General features: G+C 41.5%; 1 protein-coding gene across 3 annotated transcripts in view; it reads right to left on the bottom strand.

The window, feature by feature from the left end:
- Positions 1-11,903: 11,903 nt before the first annotated feature.
- BLOC1S6 (biogenesis of lysosomal organelles complex 1 subunit 6) overlaps positions 11,904-27,978 on the bottom strand; it is a 128,838-nt gene continuing 112,763 nt past the window's right edge. For 2 of the 3 annotated variants that reach the window (XM_086710605.1, XM_025919788.2), the window contains 4 exons: positions 25,368-25,509; positions 17,115-17,202; positions 15,062-15,148; positions 11,904-14,644 (listed from right to left, as the gene is read on the bottom strand). In XM_086710605.1, the coding sequence (XP_086566731.1) occupies positions 14,525-14,644; positions 15,062-15,148; positions 17,115-17,202; positions 25,368-25,509 (437 nt within the window). In that variant the 3' untranslated portion in view covers positions 11,904-14,524. The remainder of the gene's footprint in view (positions 14,645-15,061; positions 15,149-17,114; positions 17,203-25,367; positions 25,510-27,978) is intronic. The other variant, XR_015252631.1, reaches the window with a different exon arrangement.

The following is a 27,978-nucleotide window of genomic DNA, read 5'->3' as shown; positions in this document are numbered from 1 at the left end:
TGAGTGTTCCTTCTGCCTCAAGAGCAAGAGCTGGTGAGTGAAAGGGGTTTCTGTGGAGTTGATGGTTGGCTCCTTGTCAAAGATCCTTTTCTCCCCAAGCCTCCCCAAGCAGTGAGTCTCCTCATTCCCCATCTCAGTTCCTCTCACACTTTTTTTTTTTTTAATTTTTTTTTTCAACGTTTATTTATTTTTGGGACAGAGAGAGACAGAGCATGAACGGGCAAGGGGCAGAGAGAGAGGGAGACACAGAATCGGAAACAGGATCCAGGCTCTGAGCCATCAGCCCAGAGCCCGACGCGGGGCTCGAACTCACGGACCGTGAGATCGTGACCTGGTTGAAGTCGGACGCTTAACCGACTGCGCCACCCAGGCGCCCCCCTCTCACACTTTTTAAGTCATCATTACTTACTGCTCCCACGAATATAGTTATGTATAATGTGACAAACTGTGTCTCTCCAAGAAAAATATAAACCCATTGAAGACAGGAACTGTGTCATCTTCTTGTTCCCAGGGCTTAGCACTATGTCTTTTATCTAATAAAAGTGTGTTGGGCTCAGCAGAATGGTCTCTAGGTAAGAGTAGAAGCACCAAAACAGTTCAAACAGGCTGCCTCAAAGGAGTCTTAAAAATCCAGTAAACTTATAACTCACAATGGATAAGCACCTGGAGGGCTAGGAATTTGATGAAAAGCTCAGGACTGGGGGGAGTATGGGAATCTAAGGTCTTCCTGATCCCTGGAGCAGGTAGCAATTCTCCTAGTTGTTCACTTACCACTTTTTACACATGTTTTGAGTAACACAGGAACAGTCCATCTAGAAGGGAGCTCTAGGGACTATGAAGTTGCAACAGGCATTTCCCTGGAGGACTGGGGGATTCCCATAGCTCCAGATGGAGCATGAAGAATGGATGAGCTTGGGCCTGGTTTGTGGTAACTCTGTTAAAGTTGGGCGATTGACACAACCCTGAAAAAGTGGCTGGGGACCTGAAGAGAGCAGTGAGTGAGTGAAAGCAAGCAGCCTCTTTCCAGCAGCCAATGACATTGGCCCTGGGACTACCAACATCCAAGATCCAAGGGGACCCCTGTTCAGAGTCTTTCTCTAGAAAATGCCACTTTTAGGCTTCCTTGTTTTCTCTCTCAACTATTCCCTACTTTTGTCCTTCTTTCTTACATGCATCCTCTCTCCTGTTACTGATATCTCCCTTTTCTATCTGGTATCTCTTTCTCCTGCAGGAGTTTTAACTTCTACTACAAACTCATGCCCAAAATACAGTCAGCCTTCTCTGAAGATGGGATAAAGAAAAGTTTAGCCTCTGTATAACCTGTGTTGCCCATTTGAAATCAGGTCATTTTGGGGGTGCCTGGGTGACTCAGTTGGTTAAGAATTTGACTTTGGCTCAGGTCACAATCTTGTGGTTTGTAGGTTTGAGCCCCACGTGGGGCTCTGTGCTGACAGCTCAGAGCCTGGAGCCTGCTTCAGATTCTGTGTCTCCTTCTCTCTGCCCCTACTCCGCTCACACTCTATCTCTCTCTGTCTCACAAAAATGAATAAATATTGAAATCAGGTCATTTTGTGCATAAGCAGTATCATCCAGCTGAGACCCAGGAGACAGGGGGCCTAACTTGTTTTTATTGCTGGGAAGAAAACCCTCAAAGTCATGATGAAGGGTCTGTTACATACATATGTGATAGCATAGCAGGATTAAAAGGCTGTGTGAGTCTAGGCCTTGTGAGAAGCAGATACCAGTACAAAATTAAACATGCAAGGATTTTATTAGGAAATTCTTGGGAGAAAAAATGAGGAGGAAGCTGGAGAAGGTTGGGATAACCATCAGAGTATGATGTAAGTCTGACCCTAATAGAAGAAGAGAGGGAAGGAAGGTTGAATGGAAGCTTTCTAGACAGCTGTATAGTCTAAAGAAGTTTCAACAAAGCTATCAAGCCAAAGTCAGCCTGGGGGATACCTGTATCTCCTAGGCAAAGCCAGCTTAATGAGAATATGACCTGTAGTCACACAGGGCCCACACCTGGCTTAATGCTATGCTGCTGTTGTTTTAAAATTATTTTTTTAATGTTTATTTATTTATTTTGAGGGTGGAGGGGCAGAGAGAGAAGGAGAGAGAGGATCTCAAGCAGACTCTGCACTATCGGCACAGAGCCATACACAGGGCTCCATCCCATGAACCATGAGATCATGACCTGAGCAGAAATCAGGAGTCAAACACTTAACCAACTGAGCCACCCAGGTGCCCCGCCATCTTGAAATTCTTAACAAAATTTGAACAAGAGGCCCTGGGCTTGCTTTAATATCCCTGCTGAACTCAGTCATTGACTAGGAGCAGCCCATGGGAAGCATACTTTAGCAAAAATGTGGTGTTAGAATTCAGAGTGAAGTGGTTGGGGTCCTTGTTCAGTTAGGCTCCCTATAGTTGGCGGGCTGTGAGGCCTGGTCTCCTGGCCCCACTGTGTACCTCCTGGGCCACACAGATCTACCTCTCCATAAAGGTGCAGAGAGAAGCTCTACCATGGGCCTCCTGACCTCCCTCCTCCTGTGAAACAATTCAGAAGGCCTTTACTGGATGAACTACAGACCCCCAAGATCATCACAATTGATCTCAAGGCCACAGTGAATACTCACCTTCTCCTTTCTCCACCATCCATTCTAAACCGCCTTCAGCCTCAGCTTCACCTTAGCAGGTCTTGGGCCTTCACTGGTGGTGTGACCAGACCTTATTCCTGAGGGGTTTGAACACTTGATAATCATACCTTCCCTTCTCAGGCTGGGTTGCTGCATGTGTCCTATTCACAGTTCTAATCGGGCAAGGGAGCATAGGAGGTGCCCACCTGAGTCCCACACACATTCCTCCTGGCCCCTGTTGTGTAAAAGTAGCTCCCCTCCTCCTGAGGATCAGGGTCAGTTATTCCTGCTAGTACAGCAACTCCTCTCTTGCCTGCTTGTCCCTGGACACAAAACTCCAAACTCAGCAGTCATAACTTCTTATTCAGTGGGACCTTCACTGTGCCTCTGGGAAGGGTGCCCCAACCATGAAGTACTTGGGACCAGGACCCATGCTCTGGGACCAGGAACCCCAATCATGCAGAGCCCAGAGTTTCAAGGAAAAGAAGCATAAATTCCCTGTGGGTCATTAGGTATGATGGTAAGTTACGCCATTCCTGCTTCCACCCCTTGGTTTTCAGACCCTTGTATCCTTCTTAGTGAGAACACAGTACCATGTGGAGGTCTCTAATTTAATAAATACACCATGTCCTGAAGGACATCAGTCCACCTTCTCAGAGTGCTTTCTCACAGATGGAGCTTCCGTTGGCTTTTAGAAGGCCATTCCAACAATCTGTAAGACCAGTTACTTCTGGGTGGTGCAGTACATGACACAGCCAGAGGATCTCATAGCTATGACCCTCTCCTACACGTCCTTCACTTGATGTAGATCTCCTGGTTCGATGCTCTGCTGAATGGGATTCCATACCTGTGGATGAGACACTTCTTAAGCCCCCAGAGACAAGTGTTGGCTGGGACTCTGTGGGCAGGGAAAATAGACAACATTCAATTTACAGTTTGCTTCAGGGTTATGTTAATTCTCCCATTTGCGGGGTGCCTGGGTGGCTCAGTCAATTAAGCATCCGGCTTGGGCTCATGTTATGATCTCATGGATTGTGAGTTCTAGCCTCGCATCAGACTGTCTACTGTCAGCACAGATCCTGCTTCAGATCCCCTGTCCCCCTCTCTCTCTGCTCCACCCCTGCTCCCTCTCTCTCTCTCTCAAAAACAAACATTTTTTAAAAATCTCCCACTTCCTATCATTATACACTCTGAAAGCTCTGGGCTTCTTAGACATGTAAGAGAAGAGCACACTGACCCATTTCACTGATGACATCCAGCTGACTGGACAGGTCGAGTAAGAGAGGCTAAAATGCTACAGGTCTCAGTAAGATGCATTCACTTCAGAGGATGGGAGAAAACTCTATGAAGAGTCAGGAACAGGCCATTTCAGTGACATTTTTAGAGTTCCAGAGGCCAGGGGTATTCTGGGACATCCCCTTCTGAGATAGAAAACAAACTGCTGCATCATACTATCCCGTCACAAAGAAGGAAGTACAGTGCCTCGTAGACCTCTTTGTGTGCTAGAGGCAACACTTTCCACCCCAGGGATATTTCTCTGGATCATATATTGGGTGGCACAGAAGGCTGCCGCTTTGAGTGGAGCTGAAGCAGGAAAGGGTGTTGCAAAAGGTTCAACCCGGTGCTGTCAGCCCTGCTAGCTGCCCCCATTGTGTTAGCGGTGTCAATGATGGGAAGAGATCTAATGTGGCCCCTGGATGGGGCTGTGGCCCCAGTAGACCCATTGTAAACTGGACTTCATGCAGGACCTAATTTTTTACTTGGTCCTCATAGGCCCCCGTTCCAACAGGGGGGCCATGATGCCTCTTTAGGTCTCTATTTATCAGTATCAACTCAGAATCTTTTGTCCAACAGTCCTAGTGAACAGTCACCCAAGTAAACGGCCATGGGTTCCTTTGAGGAAGGACTGGGGGAATTGTCACAGTCTGTACAAGCCAGAGTGCTGCAGGGTCCTTCCTCCAGACACCTCTTTAGTCAGTGGGCTCCAGATCTCAAAACTGACTCAAGTCTGGGAACTGAGCAAGAGATCATGACTTCTTTTTTTTTTTTTTTTTTTTAATGTTTATTTATTTTTGAGAGAGACAGAACACAAGTAGGGAAGGGACAGAGAGAGGAGACACAGAATCCGAAGCAGGCTTCAGACTCTGAGCCATCAGTACAGAGCTCGACACGGGACTTGAACCCATGATCTGTGAGATCATGACCTCAGCCAAAGTCAGACGCTCAGCCGTCCCACCCAGGCACCCCAAGAGATCATGACTTCATATTGAAGTGACTGCCACCAGCTTGTTGCTCCTCTAATTTTGCTTAAAAAAAAAAAAAAAAATAGATAAGGGATCAGCAAACAATGGCCCATGGACCAAATCAAACAACCGCCTGTTTTTGTAAAGGAAGTTTTATTGACGCATAGCTACACTCATTGGTTTACATATTGTCTGTGGGTGCTTTTGTACTGTTACAGCTGATGTGACCTACAAAACCTAAAATATTTACTATATAGCCCATTACCTACAAAGTTGCTGTCCCCTGTTACAGATGCTAAGCTGCACCCTTGTTGACTATCTGCCTATTTTGTCCGCTGATGCAAAATTGACACCAAGGTCCACTAACCATCTCCACAACCCCCTGCCGTAAAGCCCATGGACTACCCTCCAACCTTGCCTTTTGGTGAGTAAGGGAAGTCTGGCCTCGGGGCTTTCAGCAGTTAAGAGCCACCCCCTGGCCTCTATCAATCCTCCCATGTGCTAACATGCTCAGTTTATAATCACTTCTCAGAAACTCCACCATTCCTGGCCTGCAAAACCTCTTAGTGATGCTGGTGGCCCTGTCACCAGTGCACTGTGATGACTTGGTGATATGTCCTGTGCTCTCTCATGGCACATATTCTCCGGTGCATCTTTTGGCCTTACATGATACAGCCTTTCCAGCATGTCTACTTCCGTCAACCTCTTTATTCCTTCTTGTACTACCTGCCAGAATGAAGAAGAAAAGGAAGGAAGTTGTGGGGGGTGGGGAGGGGAGGATCCTAAACTGCTGAGCAGAACTTCAGTGATACCCATGGGGAGTCCTTTAGCCAAAGCTGACCGTCAGAGAAGTCCTGTCTTTCCCAGGAGCAGCCCGTGGGAAGCCCGCCTCAGTGCAAATGCAGATGGGTCTCGGAGAACCACAGCTGGGGGCCCTTGGTCAGTGATGTAGAGGTGTGCGAGGCACGTCCTCATGGCCACAATGGGAACCCTCAACTGAGGTGGATGTGGCACAGTCTCATTTAATTGCCAGTCTCCATCCTTAACATCAGGTCTGACTTGTAAGGTGCCACAAGTTGCTGCTGAGTGTGACAGCTCTCTGGGGAGAGGAGGTGAGTCAGTAGGGTAAGAAAACTCCAGGGTGGACTGCAGAGAGGCGAGGTGACTCATCATGCCTCACCTCCTGTACTTACCATTAGACTTTTATCCCATCATAATCCAGACAGGAAAGGGGCATCCGCCCTCAGTCACAAGCAAACAAGCAATCTCTTCTCTGCCTCCCTCCCCACCCTGTTCTGAGAGGGTAAACTTATGGGCCGCAGGATTTGTGTGAGGCCCACACTGTGAGGTAGTTAACGGCCAGAAACATCTCATCTGAATGAATTCATTTGCCTGGATGCTGCCACCGCACTGAACAAATACATTGGTGCCATTATTGAGCGAAAACGACAGTCCAGGAGTCAATGCTACTTGACAGCCACAGAATACAAGGTGTCTTATAATGTTAATTAATGTTGGAAAAGTGTTAGGGTTCACCTCCGGGCTGCACGTTTACCCCCAAGGGAAACTGAAGTACTTAGGGCTCCCCCAGTGAGAAAACGGGGATTCTAACTGTGCTCTTCCCCCAAAGCTATTAAAGTACAGAACAGACGGAGCTGAGAGGTAGGCTGAAGATCCAGAAATGCAGGCTCAGCAAGGCCACATCAAAGATAGCTTTCTTGGGGCGCCTGGGTGGCTCAGTCGGTTAAGCGTCCAACTTCAGCTCAGGTCACGATCACGGTGCATGAGTTCGAGCCCCGCGTCGGGCTGTCTGTGGTCAGCACAGAGCCCGCTTCAGAGCCTCTATCTCCCTCTCTCTCTGCCCCTCCCCAGCTCATGCACACTCTCTCAAAAATAATAAACATTAAAAAAAAAAAAAAAAAAGCTTTCTTGAGGTGGCGATGGTGACATGTCTCAGAACAGCCATAATGGGAATGTCCTGGCCACACTGGAGTTGTTCGTTTCTCCTAGCAGTGTGACTTGTCTTCTGTCAACTCCATCCTCGTCCTCGTCATCATTTCAAGGCAAGGCTTGTGAACCACATCCCACCCAGTTCGTCTCTCCGTTGCTTGTTTCTCTCCGAGAGGTGTGGAGCTTCACGGTCAGTCTAGAATTAAAACAGCCTTGGAGGAAAATCAAAGACTTCTGTGCCTTCCTCCCACTCAGCTCTCTCCTAATGGAGGAACGTATGCCTCTTCCACTTCTTCCCGTATTGTCAGACTCGATTAAGGGAATTAGCAGATGAAGTGGTACATCCATGTAACTCCCCATCACTGGTATAGTTTTATCAAAAGAGTTAAACTCTCAAGTTAGAGCATTTAATCTCTGTTTCTAGGGTCTCCAGCCCAAGAAAGTTCCCCAGCAATGGGGTAGCTTTGGGTGTTCCTCTAAACCAAATCCCAGCTCCACCACCTGTCCTCATCTATAACACGGCGATAAGAATACAGTGTTACGGTGATCACCTTCTACTACCGCGGTTATACAACATGTGTAGTAATGCACCTGCATGTACCAGATGCTCCACGGAACTGGGGCTCAGAATGTTAGGCTTGAGAATGAGCTGCAAATATAGCGGGATCAGCAATCCAGTCAGAGATGACACTACTCTAAGAAATTGAACAAAACAAGAGAAGAAAAAAAAAAACCAATGAACAATGAGAACAGGTGTGTGGTTGATGGTAGAACCGCATCTGGGTGCTGGTCATCGTCATCTTCTTCCTTGAATTCCTGGATAAGTAGGCAGGGAGATACATACACTCCTAAGTAGCATCCTTATTATTAAATTAGATAATGCATATTAAAACACTTTGAAAAATACAAAATGTTAGGACAACCTGAAAAACAATGACAGTGTTAGGGGCTTCTAGTTGCAATAAATAGAGATTTGTTAAGGTTACCTCATAAGCGGGAAAGGTAGGAGAAGGGAGGGAGGTATTGTAAGATCCCTGTGGGAAATAGTAAACTTAGCTCAGGAATCAAATCCCGTAGGAACCCAAGAAAAGTCCAGCACGTGAGTCACACAGAGCCTTCTGCAGGAAAACTCAGGATCCAAGGCATGTTGAGGGGTCTGATGACCTCAACCCCTTTCAAGAAGTGGAAGTTCATGGTTCCCTACCCCTCCTCATTTGACACTCAGCTGTTCTCTGTCTGCATCTATGTGTCTTTTTATTCCTCCTTCAATTACTAAAGGGCTGATTCTGAGTATTCTAACACATAGTCCCAAGACAATAATCAACTAAACCAATGAGAGTCTATGTAGTTCCCATTTATGCAAAGTTTTTAATGCCAGGCTAATTTTTCACCAAGTGGCCTATAGGTTGGCTGCCCTTGGGTCAAGTGCCCACCCCAAATCCTATCAGCTGAGGCCCTGATGTGGAGGCTCAGGGAAATAAAAACACAGAAATTTCCCAAAGCAAAATCTTTTTAGCCTTAGAACAGGATGCTGAGTATGGTTGATGATAGATTACATGACTGAAGAAGAAAAAAGCCCTCAAGCCCACCATCAAACTAAAGACTCAGGGTCCCTGGCTGGCTCAGTCAGTAGAGCATGTGACTCTTGATGTTGGGGTCGTGAGTTCAAACCCCATAAGGGGGGTGGATTGTAGTCAAAGTAATTCTTTTTTAAATCTTAAAAAAAAAACAAAAACAAAAACTAAAAGACTCAAAAAAGTTAGAAAAATGTAATTTTAAACTTTATCAGCTGCTTCACAGAGATTACTTTCAAACACCTCACTGTTCAAACAAAAGTTCAGACCATACAGAAAACCATGACTTACCTAAAAGTATAGTCGAAAACAGGCCAAATTTCATCAGACAATACTAGAATTTATAGAACTAGGGGAGCAAAAAGTACCACAAGATGGCAGCATCATCCCATCTGTGCCTTATCGGATTAGAAATCGAAGCATGTGCTTATCCATTGAGCCTGCTCTAAAACCGTCCACCTCCTTCCTTGAAGCTATTCTTAAGAGACTGAAACAGCCCGTACTTGATAGAGAAAGTATAAATCTAAACAGTACATTCATGATCTCTGAGCTCATTTGATTCCCAAGGTCTTAAAACTGGCTATCACTTGTTTTAGTCTAAGTGAATTAATGGAAGCAGGTACCATGGATTATCCAAGGATTACAGGCTCCCGAGGCATGTTTGAATTGCAGAAATTTGATCTTTCTATTGCAATATTCCTTATCTCACATTCATGCAAGCCAGCTTTTTATTATAGCTGCTTTTAATATCTGTATATCTCTCTCCTACTAGATTCAAGTCAATCTCTTAACTGAGGTTAATTTTATGTGGCAACTTGGCTAGTTCATGGTATCTAGGTATTTGGTCAAATGCCAGTCTAGATGTAAGAGTACCTGTTTACTGTGGGTGGCCCTTAATTAGTTGAAACCCTCAAGAGGAAAACACTGAGGTCCTCTGAGGAAGAGAGAATTCCCTCCAGATTGCCCTTGAACTCAAGCTGCAACATCAGCTCTTCTCTGGGTCTCCAGCCTGCCCTGCAGATTTTGGAATTACCAGCCCCCACAATCAGAAGAACCAATTCCTTAAATCTCTTTCTCCTCTCTCTCTCTCTCTCTCTCCACACACACACACACACACACACACACCTACCCTATTGGTTCTGTTTCTCTGGAGAACCCTAATATACACCAACTGTAGACCATGGTCCACTACTGCACCATGGAATAAAAAGATGACCATGAAGATCCTCGATCTTGAAGAGACTTGTGAGCACATAACTAATACTGTAAATGCCAAATGTATTATTAACTACTACAGAACACAAAGAAAAAAGAAAGTCTTTGGGAAGTGGTTTGAAAAACCGTAAGTGACATTTGAGTTGCAAAGAACGAATAGGTGTCTCAACAGGTAATAAACATTAGAGGATGAAGGATCCTAGGCAGCAGAAACCCTGTGAGCAAAAAACATGTAAAAAGGGGCAAAATAAGCACCAAGACCCCCACGTGGATGTGTGCCATCAAGATACTACAACATCCAACAGTTCGTGAGCTCTAACTAGTTTGTTTTCCTGTGGATATCGTAAAATCTTCTAACTTATAAACCTAGAAACATTTATCCCAACCTTACAGCTTAGGAAAGTAAGGTACACAGGGGTCAGGCAAGTCCAAGCCCAAATATAAACCACAGCAGTCTGACTTCAGAGTCCACAATCCTAACCACTACTTCTAAGGCCCCACATACTGCAAAGTTTTAGGATCAAAGCAGAGGCCAGGAATGTTCAGGTCTAAACACACATCACAATTTTGTTACTTAGTATTCCCTTGCAGTGTTCAATATACTTTTTGACTGTCTTTTCCAAAGTTGGAATAAAAGTCAAGCCTAGAATAGGAGTGAGCAACACCCATACACACTCAGACATTTTCAGCCCCATCCTTATCCAGATTTGAGCACTGCAGGCCTGAAACACATTGAGAACAAACAGAGTGTCTTTATGATCGAAACCGGAAGGAACAGCAGGCTAGCACTTTCTCTCCAATTTACAATGAAGTGACAGTAGGGGGCGACCTTATCCTAAATTGGTGAATATTACTAATTTATTATTCTGTACATGCCTATCAACTTCCCTTATTTTCAGGATACACAGGTCTACAAAAGATACATTGCCTCCCCTTCTACTTCACTCTTGCCTTTCCTTTTTTTTTTTTTCCAGTTCCCGACATCGAGCTACTGAAAAACAATCATCTTTCTTGATTACCACTCCCACACTGCTCCAAATTTTCCCTACCCTCTCTTTGACTGCCCTTCCTTCACATTGCGTTTTTTGGAATTTTTGCTTTAAGTGTTTTTTAAACTAGCCGTTAAAACTGTCTCCCTTGACTACTCTCTTCACTCTCTTAATGGCTTTGAAATAAACCTGCCCTCACCCAAATGCTAACCTGAAGACTAGGTGGCATCTGGCCACATACATGCAAAACAGAGCTGAAACAGTATGAATGTGCAACAGAGCAAATCTCAAATAACTGATTAATCCGTATAAACACAGTCTTTGAACAAGTACATAATACAGGAACTATCGGGGTGCCTGACAGTCTCAGTTGGTAGTGCATGCAATTCTTGATCTCTGGGTTTTGAGTGAGTTTGAAAAACAAAAAACAAACAAACAAAAAAACTGAACTATCTTCATCCAAAAGGAAAACCTAGAAACTAAGTAACTTTTTTTTAATATTCACAGTGAAGTTTGGAGGTTTAATGATTAAGGATCATTGCTTTGAAGGAAATTTTACATGTACATAAGAGAATCTAATGAAATCTACAGACCCAATCCTGGGAAACACATACAAAATTCTACAAGGGATTTATGAGAGTTCATGTCCCCTCCAAAGGCCATCCACAGAAGTCCACGGACTCACGTGTTACACAAATTTAAATTTAAATATCTATATGTTTTTGAGAGGGCAGTGGGGGACAGGACAGAGAGAGAGAGAGAGGGAGGGAGACAGAGAGACAGAGAGAGAGAATCCAAAGCAGGTTCCATGCTGTCAGGACAGAGTGGGGCTCAAACCCACGAACCGTGAGATCATGACCTCAGCCAAAATCAAGAGTTAGATGCTTAACTTACTGAGCCACCCAGGTGGCCCCAGGTTAAAAAAAATTTTTAAACCTGACCTAAAATATCCTATTAGCTAGAAATTTTCATTATTTACAGGCGATTCATACAGGGATCCTTATGAAGCACTTCCTACCAAATTACTAAAATGTGTAGTTATTATTTCTATTCTCAGATAGTAAATAACTTTATGAAGTTGGGTTGTTTCACCCAGACTCTTTTCACAACACTTTCTATCACCTTTCTGAAGAGGATTCCATGAGTGGACCGCTCATTTTGTGATACAATCTACAGAGAACATTAACAGAAAGATGACAGGAGGGGAAAGCAAAGGAGTGAAATGTTTAAAATAAGAAACATAAAGGGAGGTATACAGTGCTATGAACAAAACGGTGCTGGATAAATGACATGGGATAGTTCAGAGACTTTTTTTTTTTTTTATTAAATGTGTAAAAAGTAGTCCTCATTGTACAAGTTCAAAATCAGACAAATGTACAAGGGTGTATAACTGGCATATTTATAAACTGTACCCACTCAAAAACTCACTGCAGACACAATCCATATTACATTCAATGTCTGCATCTTTACATATTACCTACTGCAAAGTAAATACAAAATTAACTCTCATCATTTTAGTTCAGTACATACGTGATATAGTTCAAAACAAAGGCAATTTTTTTCAACCAAACAACCAACCCAAGTACCAATTCATTATACTGTGCAAAAATACAGCAAGACTACTAGAAGGATTCCATTTAGGTTTAGTCAGTAAGATATGTTTCTATGCTACTGAAATACAGCTCAAGTGTTAGATTGTAATTACCAACGTAACAGTACTTTTGATTTACAACTGACCTAAAAATAGTGGTTGCTAATATATGTCCTTGACATTTAAAAAAAAAAAACTTCAAATCTTAAATACAATTCTAAAAGTATATGTGCCTTGTCACTCATTCAATAAACATGATTTATTTTAACATAGGTCGCAAAAGTTCAATTAATTAACCAGAATTCTATATCTATTTCCTGCCTGCTATCTATTTCAGTCTTAAATCTGACTTTCTATCAAAAGCAGTTCAGAATTTATTTCATAAGATTAATCCCAAGAGTTATTGGGTAGCTTTTAAGCTATTTCATTTCTTATAAATATAAATCACTAGACATTCTAGACCAGTGGTTCCCACATCAGAATTATGTGGGAGCTCTTCAAAATTTGCATGGACCCCACCTCAGAACTAACGAGTAAGAATCTTCCAGAATGTCTGTTTTAAGTTCCCAGGTGACAGTGGCATACAGTCTAGTGTGGGAACCTCTGACCTAGACCACTGGACCAGTGGTCTCAACTTTTAAGGTACATCAGAATCATGTGGGGAAACTTAAAAAAAAAAAAGACAAAACAAACAAACAGATTTGCTTCAGCAGATTGAGAGCGGTGTCCAGGAACCAGCATTTAATGCAGCTGGCCCATAAAACACTCTGAGAAACAGTGCACAGCCTTTACAGAGGAGTTCATTCAGCAATTTAAGTGACATTGTCCCACAAGCACTAATGAATCCTGCCCTAGGCAGTTTTAGCTAGTGTTTGAGGACAAATGTAGCCTTTTAAAATAAAATGTATTTATATTCTTAATATAAGGTCAAAGTCAAGTAAATTGTGAGATCATAATTCATTCATCAAAGAAGGGAACAGCTTTCCCAAAACTGTAAACCTTCAAACAGACCAGTTTTTAGCAATCAGCTTAAATCTAATGCCCTCTCCATCATTAATTAGCCTGATATGAGATCAGAGGTAGTGATTCCAGCTTACCAAAATGTAACAGAGACTATAAAAGATACACATTCTAAGCATACACCTTTATAGGTTCTGTACAGTCTCTATGTAATATAGATTGGAGACCAGTTGGATATTAAATACTAAAACAATTAATAATATACTCTCAATTTTAGAAAATGAAACTTCTTAATATTTCCTCACATAAGTTCCTACTGAAACTACTGAGGGGGAAAATCTAGCAAATACTAAAGGTATCATGCTGTCTCTTGTGAAGAAGGTATTTGCTAATTTTCCACCATTCTTGTCATTATCTATAACATGGGTAGTGGGTAAAGATATCATTCTACTTTAAGAACTTTTTTTAAAGCACAGAAAAAGTAACTACATGTAAGGCCACACAGCAAATCAGTGGATGGACAGAGCTAGCAATGAGAACTTCCATTTTGAAAGCTGGACTCGTATCTTATCAATCTGGCAACTGTATCTCAGTGTGTGATGACTCTTACTAAGTATTCGAAATATTTCAGCATAGTTGTGTGTGTGACAGCTCTACCACCCTTGCCAAACTTTAGAAGTAGAGAGAATCGACTCTGAACGCAGAGAATACGTAAAAACTAAAGAGCAACAACGCTAGGAAGCAGACAGAGCATACAGTTAGCAGAATCTATCTGGAATCTTGCCCATCTGTCCGACGTCTAAGATGCTATTATTTCCCGTTATGCATTTCTCCATCGTGTTCTTCACAAAGGCTTACACCACCTCTTCTCCATGGGCACATGTGCTTAAATGGTTGGCATTTCTTCTGAAACAAGCAACGATAAAGCAATTACCAAAAACCAGCACTATATTGCCAGAAAGGCAAGTCATAAAAGAAATGGAATCTTTTCAATCCACACTTCTCAAGAAGCTAAAAAATACCAGTTTTTAATCACTTAGAGTCTAGACTATTAAAGCAATCAAACCATTTTCCCGTTGATAAATGATGCAAAGCCAAAGTAAGGAATTTAAAAATGATGCAAAACAGAAGTTGAAAAATTACATTCAAAGACTCAAAGCGAGTGACATTTTGTCCTCTACTTGGGGCAAAAAGCTCCTTGATGGCGGAAATGAAGATCCAGAGACAGCACTCCCGGGAAAAGGACTGCAAACGTGAGCCGGGCCGATGGTGTAAGGCACTACCTTCACTCCAGCCCACACCTGGGCTGCCCTGCATGCAAGTAACGGGGGGCAGGGGGAGGAAGAACACAGACACACTCAGCTTCTCAGGTCCTCTTTGCTGGTTTGGCGGTTAACTGCTTTTCTCTTTCAAATTCCTTCTCCCGTTGCTGCTCCCTTTCCAACTCTTCTTTTTGCCTCTTCTGTTGCAGTTTAAGTGCTCTTTTCTATGTCAAAAAAAATTTTAAACCAAGAGAACAATCAAAGCTTATCTGTTATGGCCTAATTTAAAAATAGCAGTGCTTTGACTTGAGGTAATCCATAGGCATTACTGAGTTTCATATTTAACTTTTAAGCCTGTTCTGGGTAATTTAAGGTCCCCCTCAACACACACACAAAATTTAATTTCTTACTCCAAACTCTTACTGACTGAGAACTGCTGTGACAATGAAAATATGAGCTCCTCAGCCCAGCTATTAGTAGAAAAGCCCAGAGTGGGGTTCAAAAGAGTATGTTTTAAAGGAAAACAATGTACCATGAATTATGTTATTGCATATGGGTACATAAGAAGTCAGAAAATGAATACTTGAAAAAACAATTAAACCTCCACTTCTATAAAGAATGTGAAACAATTTTCAACTCACTTTTAACTTCGATGTCTTTTCATGAAGCATCAGCATCTCTTTTCTTATATTCACCAACTTGGCATGATAGTGTTTAGCTTCAGTGAACTAAATATGGAAAAGGAAATGAAAAGTCAAGTTCAAATAGGCCAAAGTTTTTTTAAAAGGGGGAAAAAAAATAGACTGAAAGAGTAAGATGGATGAATAATAAATTACTGTTCACTCTGCCTAAATTGGCCACATTTTTTAAAGCCTTAATTATCTCCACATTTTCATTCCAAAATTCAAATTTTATTTAAGCCTTTAGTAGGTATTTGATAACACTTGATTCAGTTCAAACTGATAAAAAAAAAAAGTTACTAAATATAAAATAGACATTTATATTGTGTACAGGTAACACTGTGCTTTAAAAACATGCAATATAATCCTAAACTTTTAGTAAGACTATCCAATAATGCTATGAGTTTCATTTGAGAAAAAGTACAACACTCTACTGTCTTCACAAAGGAGAACAGGACAACTGAAGTGAAGTGTCCGCCCATCAGAAAAAACCAAGCTGTGGTCAGAGAATCCTGGGAGGGCTGTGGACAAATCTGGTCATGTTCCCGGGGCTTCTAAAGCGAGACCAAGCAGAACAACCTCTGTAAGGACACTTGTCTTCCCAAGCTATGGTATGTATAGACTTTTCCATCTCAGCCAGGGATGGGAGAGAAAGAAAAAAGCACCTCATTCTCAGGAGCCAAGGTTAACAGACAGAGACCAGGTAATAAGAGTGAGAGGAGTGTCAGTAGAGAAATTAGCAGCCTTCATGTATCTACAAGTAAAGTCTTAGTCTGATGAGCTCTAGAGCTTCCAGACCCTCTCGCTCTCTCTCTGGGCCTCAGAGTTTTCAGTTCCTGAATGATAATCGAACCACTTGGGCTGAGAGAGGAAAAAACAGGAAGACAGTTTCTGCCCCTTCAGACTGAAGCAACACTATTACATCTGCTTGGTTCATTCATTTATCATTCATTCACTCAGCAAATATTCGTTCTGCTGCAATATGAACTCAGTGGGGAAGACACAAGTAGGTCAGTGTAGCCTTGTCCACTTCCTTCACAAGTCAGAAAACTTTGCATTTACTACCCCAGGCTTCTGCCTAATGCAAGAGAAAACAGACTTGTTTTTGATTATAATAAAGGGAAAAATTAATGAGCCACATTTGTCCAACAGAAAGCTCATTTTTTGACATTCATATAAAAGTCTACAAAATCATGCAAACCAAGCTAGTGCTTCACGTTGAGGTGAAGAGAAAGGTAGCCACAAGTTCCTTATTTTTGTCAATTCCCTGTTTCTTAAAATAAAGAGTAGCAGTTCCTCTCATCAAAAAACTATAAAGCTTCTGATGAAACTCAACTACTATCATATATACTGAAAGATATAAAGTGTCTATAAAGGATCCCCAAAGAGTCCATTTCAGTATTAATTTGTGATGGCATTATGAATGGGCCATACAATTAAACAAAATGCTGGTTTTAAAAAAGCCATGTAATTGATTAGGAAAGATGCACTTTCCTTAAGGGAAAACAGTACCCCAAAAGTTCCTTACTTTTAGTTCCCTTTTAGAAGTCTTTAACTATGAGCACATCTATTCCAGACAGTCACAAATAAGTTCCTTTTCCTACTATAGGCTCAACATCTGAAAGATAACAAGTCAAGACAACAGAAGTTCTAGTAAAGTAAATCAAGGTTTCCCATTAAAGAACAAATTCTAAAATTTAAAAATTAGAGAAAATGGGTGCCTGGGTGACTCAGTCAGTTAAGTGTCCGGCTCCTGGTTTTGGCTCAGGTCATGATCTCACAGTTGTGGGTTCAAGCCTTGCATTGGGCTCCGTGCTGCTGGTGCAGAGCCTGCTTGGGATTCTCTCCCCCCACCCCCTGCCTCAAAATAAATAAATAAACTTTTAAAAAAATGTTAAAAAAAAATTTAGAGGAAAAGATCCTAAACATACCTAACTACAACATCGCACAGGAAAAACCTAATTATTTCTAAGCCAAGATGTCATTAAACTATGTCAACTCACATCATACTTACCAAAGCATTAATATCCAACATAGAATGGCATTCTTTAAATTTTGAAATCTCTTGTTCCAGTGTGTCTAGTAATACAACTTGGTTCTGTCTGAAACAAAAGCACATAGCCAAAATAAACCATACATACTGTTAAGTGCTGGTTCATTAAAAAGGAATCACATTTAGGACGCCCGGGTGGCTCAGTCGGTTAAGCGTCCAACTTCGGCTCAGGTCATGATCTCACAAGTTTGTGAGTTCGAGCCCCACGTTGTGCTCTGTGCTGACAGCGCGGAGCCTGGAGCCTGCTTCCAGTTCTATGTCTCCCTCTCTCTTTGCCCCTCCCCTGCCCCTGCTCACACTGTCTCTCTCTCTCTCTCTCTCTCTCTCTCTCTCTCTCAAAAATAAATAAACATTAAAAAAAACTTTTTTTAAAGAGGAATCACATTTCATCTTGGTTAATGTCAAAAGTAAAAATTCAGTTGAGGGGCGCCTGGGTGGCTCAGTCGGTTAAGCATCCGTCTTCAGCTCAGGTCACAATCTTGCGGTCCGTGAGTTCGAGCCCCACGTCGGGCTCTGGGCTGATGGCTCAGAGCCTGGAGCCTGCTTGATTCTGTGCCTCCCTCGGCAGCAGCGAGCTTGAGCTTGAACTCCTGAAACGTGACATCGTGACCTGAACTGAAGTCTGATGCTCAACCGTCTGAGCCACCCAGGTGCTCTGGGGAGCCATGACTTTTTAGATTAGAGTTGGGGAAAATGCAGTATCAAGTTATACTAAATCAGAAGAGGGTAGTAAGAAGATGAAAAAACAGGACCAGAAATCACAAGATGCCCCACCAATAACCAGTTGTATAATCTTGGAAATTTATTTTCCTGGGCCTAAATTGCATTATTTATAAAGTGGGAAGCTCACACCAGAAATTAACTTCTAAGGTTCCTCATGAAAATTCTGATTCAAATCCTTTTATTGAGGAATAGAAGCCAACTTTCCTGACGTCCCTCTCCGGATCAACCAATGCTAGGCTCACGGGATCAGAAACACTGAGGGGCCACTGAATTAAACATTAAAAAATTTTTTTTAAGGTTTATTTATTTATTTTGAGAGAGATAGAGTGCACATGTGTGCACAAGCTGGAGAGGGACAGAAAGAGAGAGAGAGAGAGAGAGAGAGAGAGAGAGAGAATCCCAAGCAGCTCCATGCTGTCAGCGCAGAGCCCGACGCAGGGACTCGATCTCACAAACTGCGAGATCATGACCTGAGCTGACATCATGATGCTTAACTGACTGAGCCACCCAGGCGCCTCTAAACATTTTAAAGAATACTACAGGCAAAGCAAAATATGACATGATTTGCTTGTGAAGCTATGCTAAACAGAGAACAATGATGAAAAAAATAGCAATGTAGAGAATGAAAAGTAGTTACAACATCTCCACCATCCAGCAGTAAGTTTGGCAAATCCCACAGGTCACAAGTTTGTCCCTTCAGCTCTGACTAGAGACCACAGAAAGTGAAATATAGAACAGATAAGAAGAACCCAGCAAGTCAATGATCCCACGTAAACAGGAAAGCAATGACACTGTTACAACTAGAAAACAGTAAAGAACAATCAATGAAACCAACAGTTGGTTCTTCAAAAGATCAATAAAATGGATAAACCTCTGGCCAGGCTCACAAAGAAAAAGAGAGAGGACACAAATTACTAACATGACTTATAGAAGAGAAACCATCACTGACTCCATGGACATTAAAGGGACCATAAAAGAATACCTCCAACAACTCTGTCCACAAATTGATATCTCAGATGGAAATGACTAATTCCTTGAAAGACACAAACTTCCAAAACTCACACAAGGAGACACAGATCATCTAAGTAGGTCTACATTTGTTAAAGGAATTCAGTCAGTAAGTAATAACCTTCCAGAAATGAAAATGCCAGGACCAGATGGCTTCACACTTAATTTCTGCCAAATATTTAAGGAAGGAATTACACAAATTCTCCACAATAGTTTCCAGCAAAGCCAAGGCAGAGGGAGCACTTCCTAACTCATTCTATGAGGCCAACATTATGTGAAAACCAAAACCAGATAAAGAAAGATATTACAAGAAAGGAAAACTGTAGATCAGTATCTTTTTTTAAAGTAGGCTCTACATACAACACAGAACTCAAAGCAGGGCCTGAACTCACCACCCTGAGATAAAGACCTGAGCTGAGATCAAGAGTCAGACACTTAACTGACTGAGCCACCCAAGCATCTCTAGACCAGTATCTTTTATGAACAGAGATGGAAAAATCCTCCACAAGATATTAACAAAACAAATCCAACAATATATAAAAAGAATTATACACCACAATCAAATGAGATTTATTCCAAGTATTCAAAGCAGGTTCAACATTTGAAAATCAATCAGTGTGATCCAGCATATCAACTGACTAAAGAAGAAAAATCATTTGGTACTATTATATGATGCAGAAAAGACATTTGACAAAGTCCAACACCCATTCATGATTAAAAACTCTCAACAAACTAGAGAGAGGAACTTCCTCAACTTGATATAGAACATTAAAAAAAACTACAGCTAACATCACACTTGTGAGAAACTAGACGCTTTCCCTTTATGATCAGGAGCAAGGAGAGGATGTCTGCTCCCTATTCCTATTCAACATCGTACTGGAAGCTCTAGCTAATGTAATGAGACAAGAAAAGGAAATAAAATGTATACAGACTGGAAAGGAAGAAATAAAACTGTCTTTGTTCACAGATGATTGCCCATGTGGAAAATCCCAAAGAATCAACAAAATATGTGAGTATAGCAAGGTTTCAGGAGGATATCAGGTTAATGTATAAAAGTCAGCAGTGAATAATTAGAAAAATTAGAAAAATCAATACCTCATACGAAATACTTTGATATAAATCTAACAAAATATGTACAGGAGCTATAAACAAAAACTATAAAACTCCAATGAAATAAATTTTAAAAGATCCAAGTAACAGATATTGCAAGTACATGGAATAAGAAACTCAATATTGTTATCCTCCCAATTCTTCCCAACTTGATCTATGGAATCTATGCAATCTGAATTTAAACCACACCAAGTTATTTTGGAGATATCAACAAACTGATTCTAAAATTCACATAGAAAGGCAAAGACCAAGAATAGCCAAAACACAATGAATAAGAACAAAGCTGGAAGACTTACGCTACCCAATTTCAAGATTTACTGCAAAACTACAGAAATCAAAACAGCATGATATCGGTAAAACAGACACATCAATGCAACAGTATAGAAAGCTCTTAAATAGATCCACACAAATACAGTCAACTCTTTGACAAAAGCGCAAAGATAATGCAGTGGATTCAGGCTAGTCTTTTCAACAAATGCGAGTGAACAACTGGACATTGACGTGCAAAGAAATTAACCTAAACAAAGACCTTACAATTTCATAAGAATTAACTCAAAATGGACCATAGGTCTAAATATAAAAAGTAAAACTCTAAAACATCTAGAAGAAAACACAGAAGAAAATCTTAGGTGACCTTGATTCAGTGATGAATTTTTACATGAAATATCAACATCATGATCCATGAAAGAAAAATTAAGTGGCTCAGTCTGGTTAAGTGTCTGAGTCTTGATTTAGGCTCAGGTCATGATCTCATGGTTTGTGGGATCAAGCCCCACATCAGGCTCTGAGCTAACAGCACAGAGCCTGCTTGGGATATTCTCTCTCTCTCTCTCTCTCTCTCTCAAAAGAAATAAACAAACATTAAAAAAACAAAACAAAACTTTAAGAGGCACCTGGGAGGTCCAGTTGGGTAAGTGTCCAACTTTGGCTCAGGTCATGATCTCACAGTTCTTGAGTTCGAGCCGCATCATCGGCACGACGGCTGTCAGCCTGTCAGCGCAGAGCCCCCTTCAGATCCTATACCCCTCGCTCTGCCCCTCCCCCACTACTGCTCTCTCAAAAATAAACAAACATAAAAAAAAAAAACTTTAAAAAAATTGGTAAGTCAGACTTTTAAAATTAAAAATTCTGCTCTGTAAAAGACACTCTTACAAGTACGAAGACAAGCCACATGCTTGGAGAAAATATTTGTAAGACATATAAAGGATTTGTATCAAAGAATACAAAGAACACTTAAAACTCAACAGTAAGAAAATAAATAACCCAAGGCACCTGGGTGGGTCAGTCAGTTAAGCATTTGACTTCGGGTCAGGTCATGGCTCAGGTCATGGTCTCATGATTCATGAGTTTGAGTCCTGAGTCAGGCTCTGCGCTGACAGCCAGGGCCTGCTTCTGATCCTCTGTCTCCCTGTCTCTGCCCCTCCCCAACTCACATGTACATGCACATCCTCTCTCTCTCTCAAAAAATAAATAAACATTTTTAAAAAAGAAAATAAACAACCCAGTTAAAAAATAGGCAAAAGAGGGGCGGCTGGGTGGCTCAGTCAGTTAAGTGTCCGACTCTTGATTTCGGCTCAGGTCGTGATCTCAGTTTGTGATATCGAGCCCAGTATCAGACTCCATGCTGACATTGCAAAGCCTCCTTAGGATTCTTTCTCTTCCTCGCTCTCTCTGCCCCTCCCCACCTCAAAATAAATAAATAAACTTAAAAAAAAGAAACAAAAAACAGGCAAAAAATCTGAATAAACATTTATTGTATAAGCATGAATTTGCCTGATCTTTGTCCCAGGTTCCTGGCACGTCTGTTCTAAGACTTCTGTAATTTCTCAAATGATAGAAGTATCTTCATTAGTTATGAACCCCTCTTCAAGCACACCAGAGTTTATGCTAATGAGGTGACATATGGTGGGCCCCTAGAGCTTCAGGATGGGGGCTGCTCATGCCAGAAAGATCAATCATGTGGTCACAGGGTTGGGGCTTTGAGCCATGTGCTATCAGTCCATTCTCCAGAGAAGAGAGGTTGTAGGAGGGAGGCTGGAGAGTGAGTTCAATTACATAGCCAATGATTCAATCAGTTGTGCTCACAGAGTGAAGCAGCAATAAAAACTTTAAACACTGAGGCTCAGTAGAGCTTCCTGGTTGGTAAACACATCGATGTGCCAAGAGGGTAAATGCCCTAATTTCACTAGAAGAAGCCACAGAAGCTCTGGGGTGGATATACTCCCACACCTTCCCCTATGTGTCTCTTCATTTGGCTGGTCCTGATCTGTATTCTTTATAATAAAATGGTAATTAGGGGCGCCTGCGTGGCTCAGTCAGTTGAGTGTACAACTCTCAATTTCGGCTCAAGTCATGACCCCATGGTCATAGGATTGAGCCCTGCATTGGGCTCTGCACTGAGTGTGGAGCCTGCTTAAGATTCTCTCTCTCTCTCCCTCTGCCCCTCTCCCTGCTTGCACTCTCTCTCTCTCTCTCTCTCTAAAAAAAGTAATAATAATAAAACAGTAATTATAAGTACAGTGTTTTCATGATCCATAAGTCTAGACACTCTAGAAAAAGGTTCCACAGAATATTTAGCTTCAGTATCAGGTAGAAATGACTCACGTTCCTTTCCCTTAAAGTTTTGTATCATCTGTAGTAAATGTGCTGGAAGTGACCAGGAAGTATCAATGCAGTATCTGGGGGATGATCCTCTGAGAAAAAAGCTATTTCCTTGGACAGTCCAAGTGTGGCTTATCTCAAAAGGAACGCCACTAAGGCTACTTACGATTGTACCTTGCCAGAGACTTTTAGGGCCTAAATCCCAGACTCCCTCTTTTCTTTCTTTCCAGGGGTTCTTAAAATGACAAATACATGTAAAAGAACATTCATAACCTTTCTTATATATAAAGTTAGTTTTGTTCCCGGTCTTCCCATTACTAGCTACAAAGTAAACTTAACTTGTATCTACCACAACCTTCTCCTTCACCTCTGTGGGCCTGTTTCTGTAACTTACAGTGGCTTAATGAAAATTAAACTGTTTGACAACAGTCAGGATGCTTCACTCCATCCAGTACTCTTTCCCCTAAATCTTTATCAGTAGTGGGATTTGTAGACAGGGATGAAAGAGGCAGCTGCTTGAAAACACCTTCTTCCTTTCTCTGAAACGTGACTTTCCTTAATACTAAAGAGGTATAATAACTGCTTACTCATCATATTCCATTATTAATTCTACCACTACCTATGTAATCTTTTTCGGTTTACTTAACATTTCTGAACCTCAGTTTCCTCAACTGTAAACAGGAATAATATTAATACTTCAAAAGCAGGTGTCAGGATCGAGATATGGTATATAAAGTGCCAGGCAAGTAGAACATATAGCAATAAACAGTAGCTGATGTTACTATCATCATCGTCGTCGTCTAGGTGCCTCAGAAGATAAGAGGGGTTATTTAAAACACTAAATCTTAGGGGCACCTGGGTGGCTCAGCCGGCTAAGCTTCTGACTTCGGCTCAGGTCATGATCTCACAGTTTGTGAGTTCGAGGCCTGTGTCGGGCTCTAGAGCCTGCTCTGGATTCTGTGTCTCCCTCTCTCCTCTGCTCCGCCCCTGCTCGGGCTCTGTCTCTCTATCTCTCTCAAAAATAAACATTAAAAAAAATTTTTTTTTAATAAAAATAATTAATTAATTAAATAAAACACTAAATTTTAGGGGCACCTGGGTGGCTCAGCCGGTTAAGCGTCCAGCTGCGGCTCAGGTCATGATCTCACAGCTTGTGAGTTCGAGCCCCACGTCGGGCTCTGTGCTGACAGCTCAGAGCCTGGAGCCTGCTTCAGATTCTGGGTCTCCCTCTCTCTGTGCCCCTCCCCTGCTCACACTCTGTGTCTGTCTCTCAATAATAAATAAACGTTAAAAAAAATTTTTTTTAATAAAAAAAATAAACCACTACATTTTAGCCAATGTCATAAGTTAAACTCTGCAATTAAACTGTGGTTCCCAGCTTCCTTCCCAGCAAAACATATCCAGATATCTTTGGCTTGCAGAGTTTCTTACCACCCTTCAGTTGATCATACTTTTACTTCATTCAAACTCCCCTACAAAATCTTTATGACTTTTTTGCCACATGAATTGACCGGCTTTAAAATACAAGGCATACCACACACTTGGGATAAAAAATCTCATCGGAACCAGCAGAAAACCAAGGGTGCTGCCAACGCCCTGATTACAGTAGTGTGCCACACATAGCAGAACACAGTTCCACTTACATACTCATTTATCACCTCCAAATCCAAGGATTATAACATTACTTACTGATATTTACAGAATGGACATCGTGGGTGATTGTTTCTCTCTTTTTGCACTAATACAGGCCTTTAAGGTAACGTTTCAAAGGGTAGGTCTTGCAGCAGCAGCAGCTCACAGGCCAGTTTATGGCTGACCACCACAGAAAGAAATGATAGGCCAGCTTGGGCAACCATGCGAGGTCCTACCCAAGAGGAAGCAGAAGTTCGGTCCACTGTTTCCGAGTGGGAGCTGATAAAGTTAGTGTGTGGTTTTGCATACTGATCCTCCTCTACGAGTTCCGTTCTTCCTTATCCTGTTCTTCTCTTGGTGTATCCTCCAATCCTTTATTTAGCTGGTAGACCACCAGAAAAGAAATGGGTCCTCCCCAAAAAAGACACTTAAACATTTTTGGCAACTCATGTGAACCAGCGACTGAAAACAAATCTGACTCCCATGGCAATTTTGCAACACTTCCAACAGGCAATATTTTCATAAAATGATGGTAAAACACCAAAACTAATCAAAGAGTCTAGACAAGATACAGGGGTGGCTTTTTCTTTTTTTTTTTTTTTTTCCTTTCCTTTTGAGAGAGAGAGGACACAAGTGAGTGTGAGGCAGAGAGAGAGAGGGAGAGAGAGAATCCCACAAGGAGGAGAGAGAGGGAGACAGAGAGACAGGAGAGGGGCTCACTTAAAGCAGGGCTCGTGTTCACCCAAAGCAGGGATCATGCTCACCCAAAGCAGGGCTGAAGCTCACCTGATGTGGGACTCGAACTCACAAACCTGTGAGATCATGACCTGAGCCAAAGTCAGATACTTAACTGACTGAGCCACCCAAGCACCCAGGGGTACTTCTTACAAGAGACCACACACTCTAGAAGTATTCACTTCACTTTTTACATTTAGGTTACTAAGTATTCCTTCACTCCCATTTGCTACCGCTAAAGACAGAAATACTCAACTGTATTCAATATTGCAAAATATTATACCTTAATAGAGCATACACATATACATATACATACATATACATATACACTTATACATATACATATAGTAAACTATAACTATGCCAAAGGGGAAATGAGTGCAACCATGGTTTTTGTTAGCTCACGTGAGTTCCTGAAGAGCTTGTTTTGATCTCTGCAGGTCTGGCAGGTAGTGAGAAAGCAATCCTTCTGCCAGCTGCTCCACAGCTTTGTCTTCTACAGCCAAGTCCTCTAGTAACCCTTCATCTGGAGAAGTGTCACTTAAACCTGTCCCCAAAAGAAAATCAAACGTAGGAGTCTTTTAAATGGACACAGGGGTAAAAGAAGTAATAGTGAGGGAGGGGGCTGACAGTGAGGTTCAGAGCACACACACACAGGACACTACAGGCATCCTTCCTTCCCTTTCTTTTATTTATTTTGAGAGAGAGAGGGAGAGGGAGGGAGAGAGAGAGAGAGAGAGAGAGAGAGAGAGAGAGAGAGAGAAAATGTACACACAAGTGGGAGAGGGCCAGAGAGAAAGCGAGAGAGAATCCCAAGAAGGCTCCGTGTGGTCATCTTGGAACCCAAAACAGGGCTCAATATCACAAACCATGAGATCATAACCTGAGCCGAAATCGAGACTCAGACACTTAACTGATGGAGCCACCCAGGCACCCCCTTCCTTTTCTTTTAGCTTTACCTTCTGAGTGTCCTCTAATAAACAGGATATGTGCATTCAAAAAAATGTTTTTAAGCTACTAGTATAAGGTAAAGTCTGGATTAAAAGAACATTAACATATGCAAAACATATTCTATATGTTTATGTATTTTTCAGGGCAAGAGATGTATAGTTTTCAGTGGATTATTAAGAGTCTGAGGCCTAAAAGTAGGAAAAAGTCACTGAATGAAAGCAATAAATCCTTCCTTTCAAAAGCATGCAGAAATTCTATATACATTCATATAAATGCAATGCCTAAAAAAATTTCTTTTTCAATTCAATGTAAGTAAAAATGTGGGTCAATATTTACTTTTCATAAAGCTTGATATACTATTTATATGTAAAAGGGAAGCTGTTTTATCATTGTTAGAAGATTTTCAAAGGATTTCTCTTCTCTGGAGACCAGCACCTTAATTTACCATAGAAAATAGTATATAATAATTGCATGTAAATCTAGACGTGTGCCAGGAACTACGCCTCACGCTTTTCCTTTGAATAATAACAGTGTAAGCAGTCAGGCACTCAAAAACATCTAAAATGGGGGCGCCTGACTGGCTCAGTCAATGGAGCATGCAACTCTTTATCTCAGAGTTGTGAGATAAACATGAGCCCCACATTGAGCGGAGAGATTACTTAAAAATAAAACCTGTACAAAAGATGTCTAAAATGAATAACCATCAATCACTACTCCTACAAGAAAAGTACAAAACTATTTCTAAACATGGTTCAGTGAGTGGTTTTTAAGATTTTAGAATCACTGGCTTAAAATGAGGGAAAAAAGGGTGCCTGGGTGGCTTAGTCGGTTGAATGTCTGATTTCAGCTCAGGTCATGAACTCACAGTTCATGGGTTCAGGCCCTGCGTGGGGCTCTGTGCTGACAGCTCAGAGCCTGGAGCCTGCTTCAGATTCTGTGTCTCCCTCTCTCTCTGCCTCTCCTCCATTCATGCTCTGTCTCTCTCTCTCAAAAATAAACAGTAAAAAAAAATTTTTTAATGACATAAGGAAGTCAGATGGTCACATTACTAAAATTGTACTCTAAGAACATTTTTAAACATTAAATTCTGAAACATCTCCATTTAATCATAATCTGGTAATACTCAGTAACATCAAATTAGATCATTATGTAAAATACATTTATCATGCCACATTCCTTATAGCTCACTTCCAAGTATAGTTTTTACCACAGATTTACAATTTAGCAAGATGGAGGAAAACAACATGCTGTCATATTCAAAGTAAGTTTTTTTTTTTTTAATTTTTTTTTTCCAACGTTTTTATTTATTTTTGGGACAGAGAGAGACAGAGCATGAACGGGGGAGGGGCAGAGAGAGAGGGAGACACAGAATCGGAAACAGGCTCCAGGCTCCGAGCCATCAGCCCAGAGCCTGACGCGGGGCTCAAACTCACGGACCGCGATCGTGACCTGGCTGAAGTCGGACGCTTAACCGACTGCGCCACCCAGGAGCCCCCAAAGTAAGTTTTTATAGATAAAAAAAGTAGTATGGTTTTTATTTTGATTCTGAGAAATACATGAACAAATTTTGGAATTCTCTAAATCACAAGGCAATGTTCAAACGGACAAGAGGTAACTAGAAACTGAAGCACTCCACAAATGAAACAAAAATTTAACAGGAAAAAGCAGAGTATTTGCAAATATTGCCATTCATGTACCATCAGATGGGAAGTGAATAAAGAATATCTGAAAATTAATGCCATTGCTTAAGGCTTGATTACAGTAACGGTGCAAACAACAGCAACTCTTTAAGGAAATACAGAAAACAAGTATTACAGATAAACAGAAACACCCAAATAAGGATATCTCAACTTTAAGAACAATAGCTACTATGTCTCCCTTACAATATATAAACATTTAACTCACAGTCCTCCTCCTACTCTACCCCAATATTCTGGTTAATAATTGGAAGAGTCTGACTTACTCACGTCTCTACATACATTAAGTTACTAAGTTCAAGGTACTTTACTGTGGGAGATTAAAAGAAAGGGTCCTTACCCTACTCATACAAGAAACATTAGTTGCA

The sequence above is a fragment of the Puma concolor genome, chromosome B3, assembly GCF_028749965.1.
Source record: "Puma concolor isolate L17-30 chromosome B3, mPumCon1.1.hap2, whole genome shotgun sequence".
In the NCBI taxonomy this organism is placed as follows: Eukaryota; Metazoa; Chordata; class Mammalia; order Carnivora; family Felidae; genus Puma; species Puma concolor.
This window is presented reverse-complemented; position numbering and strand designations above follow the sequence as displayed.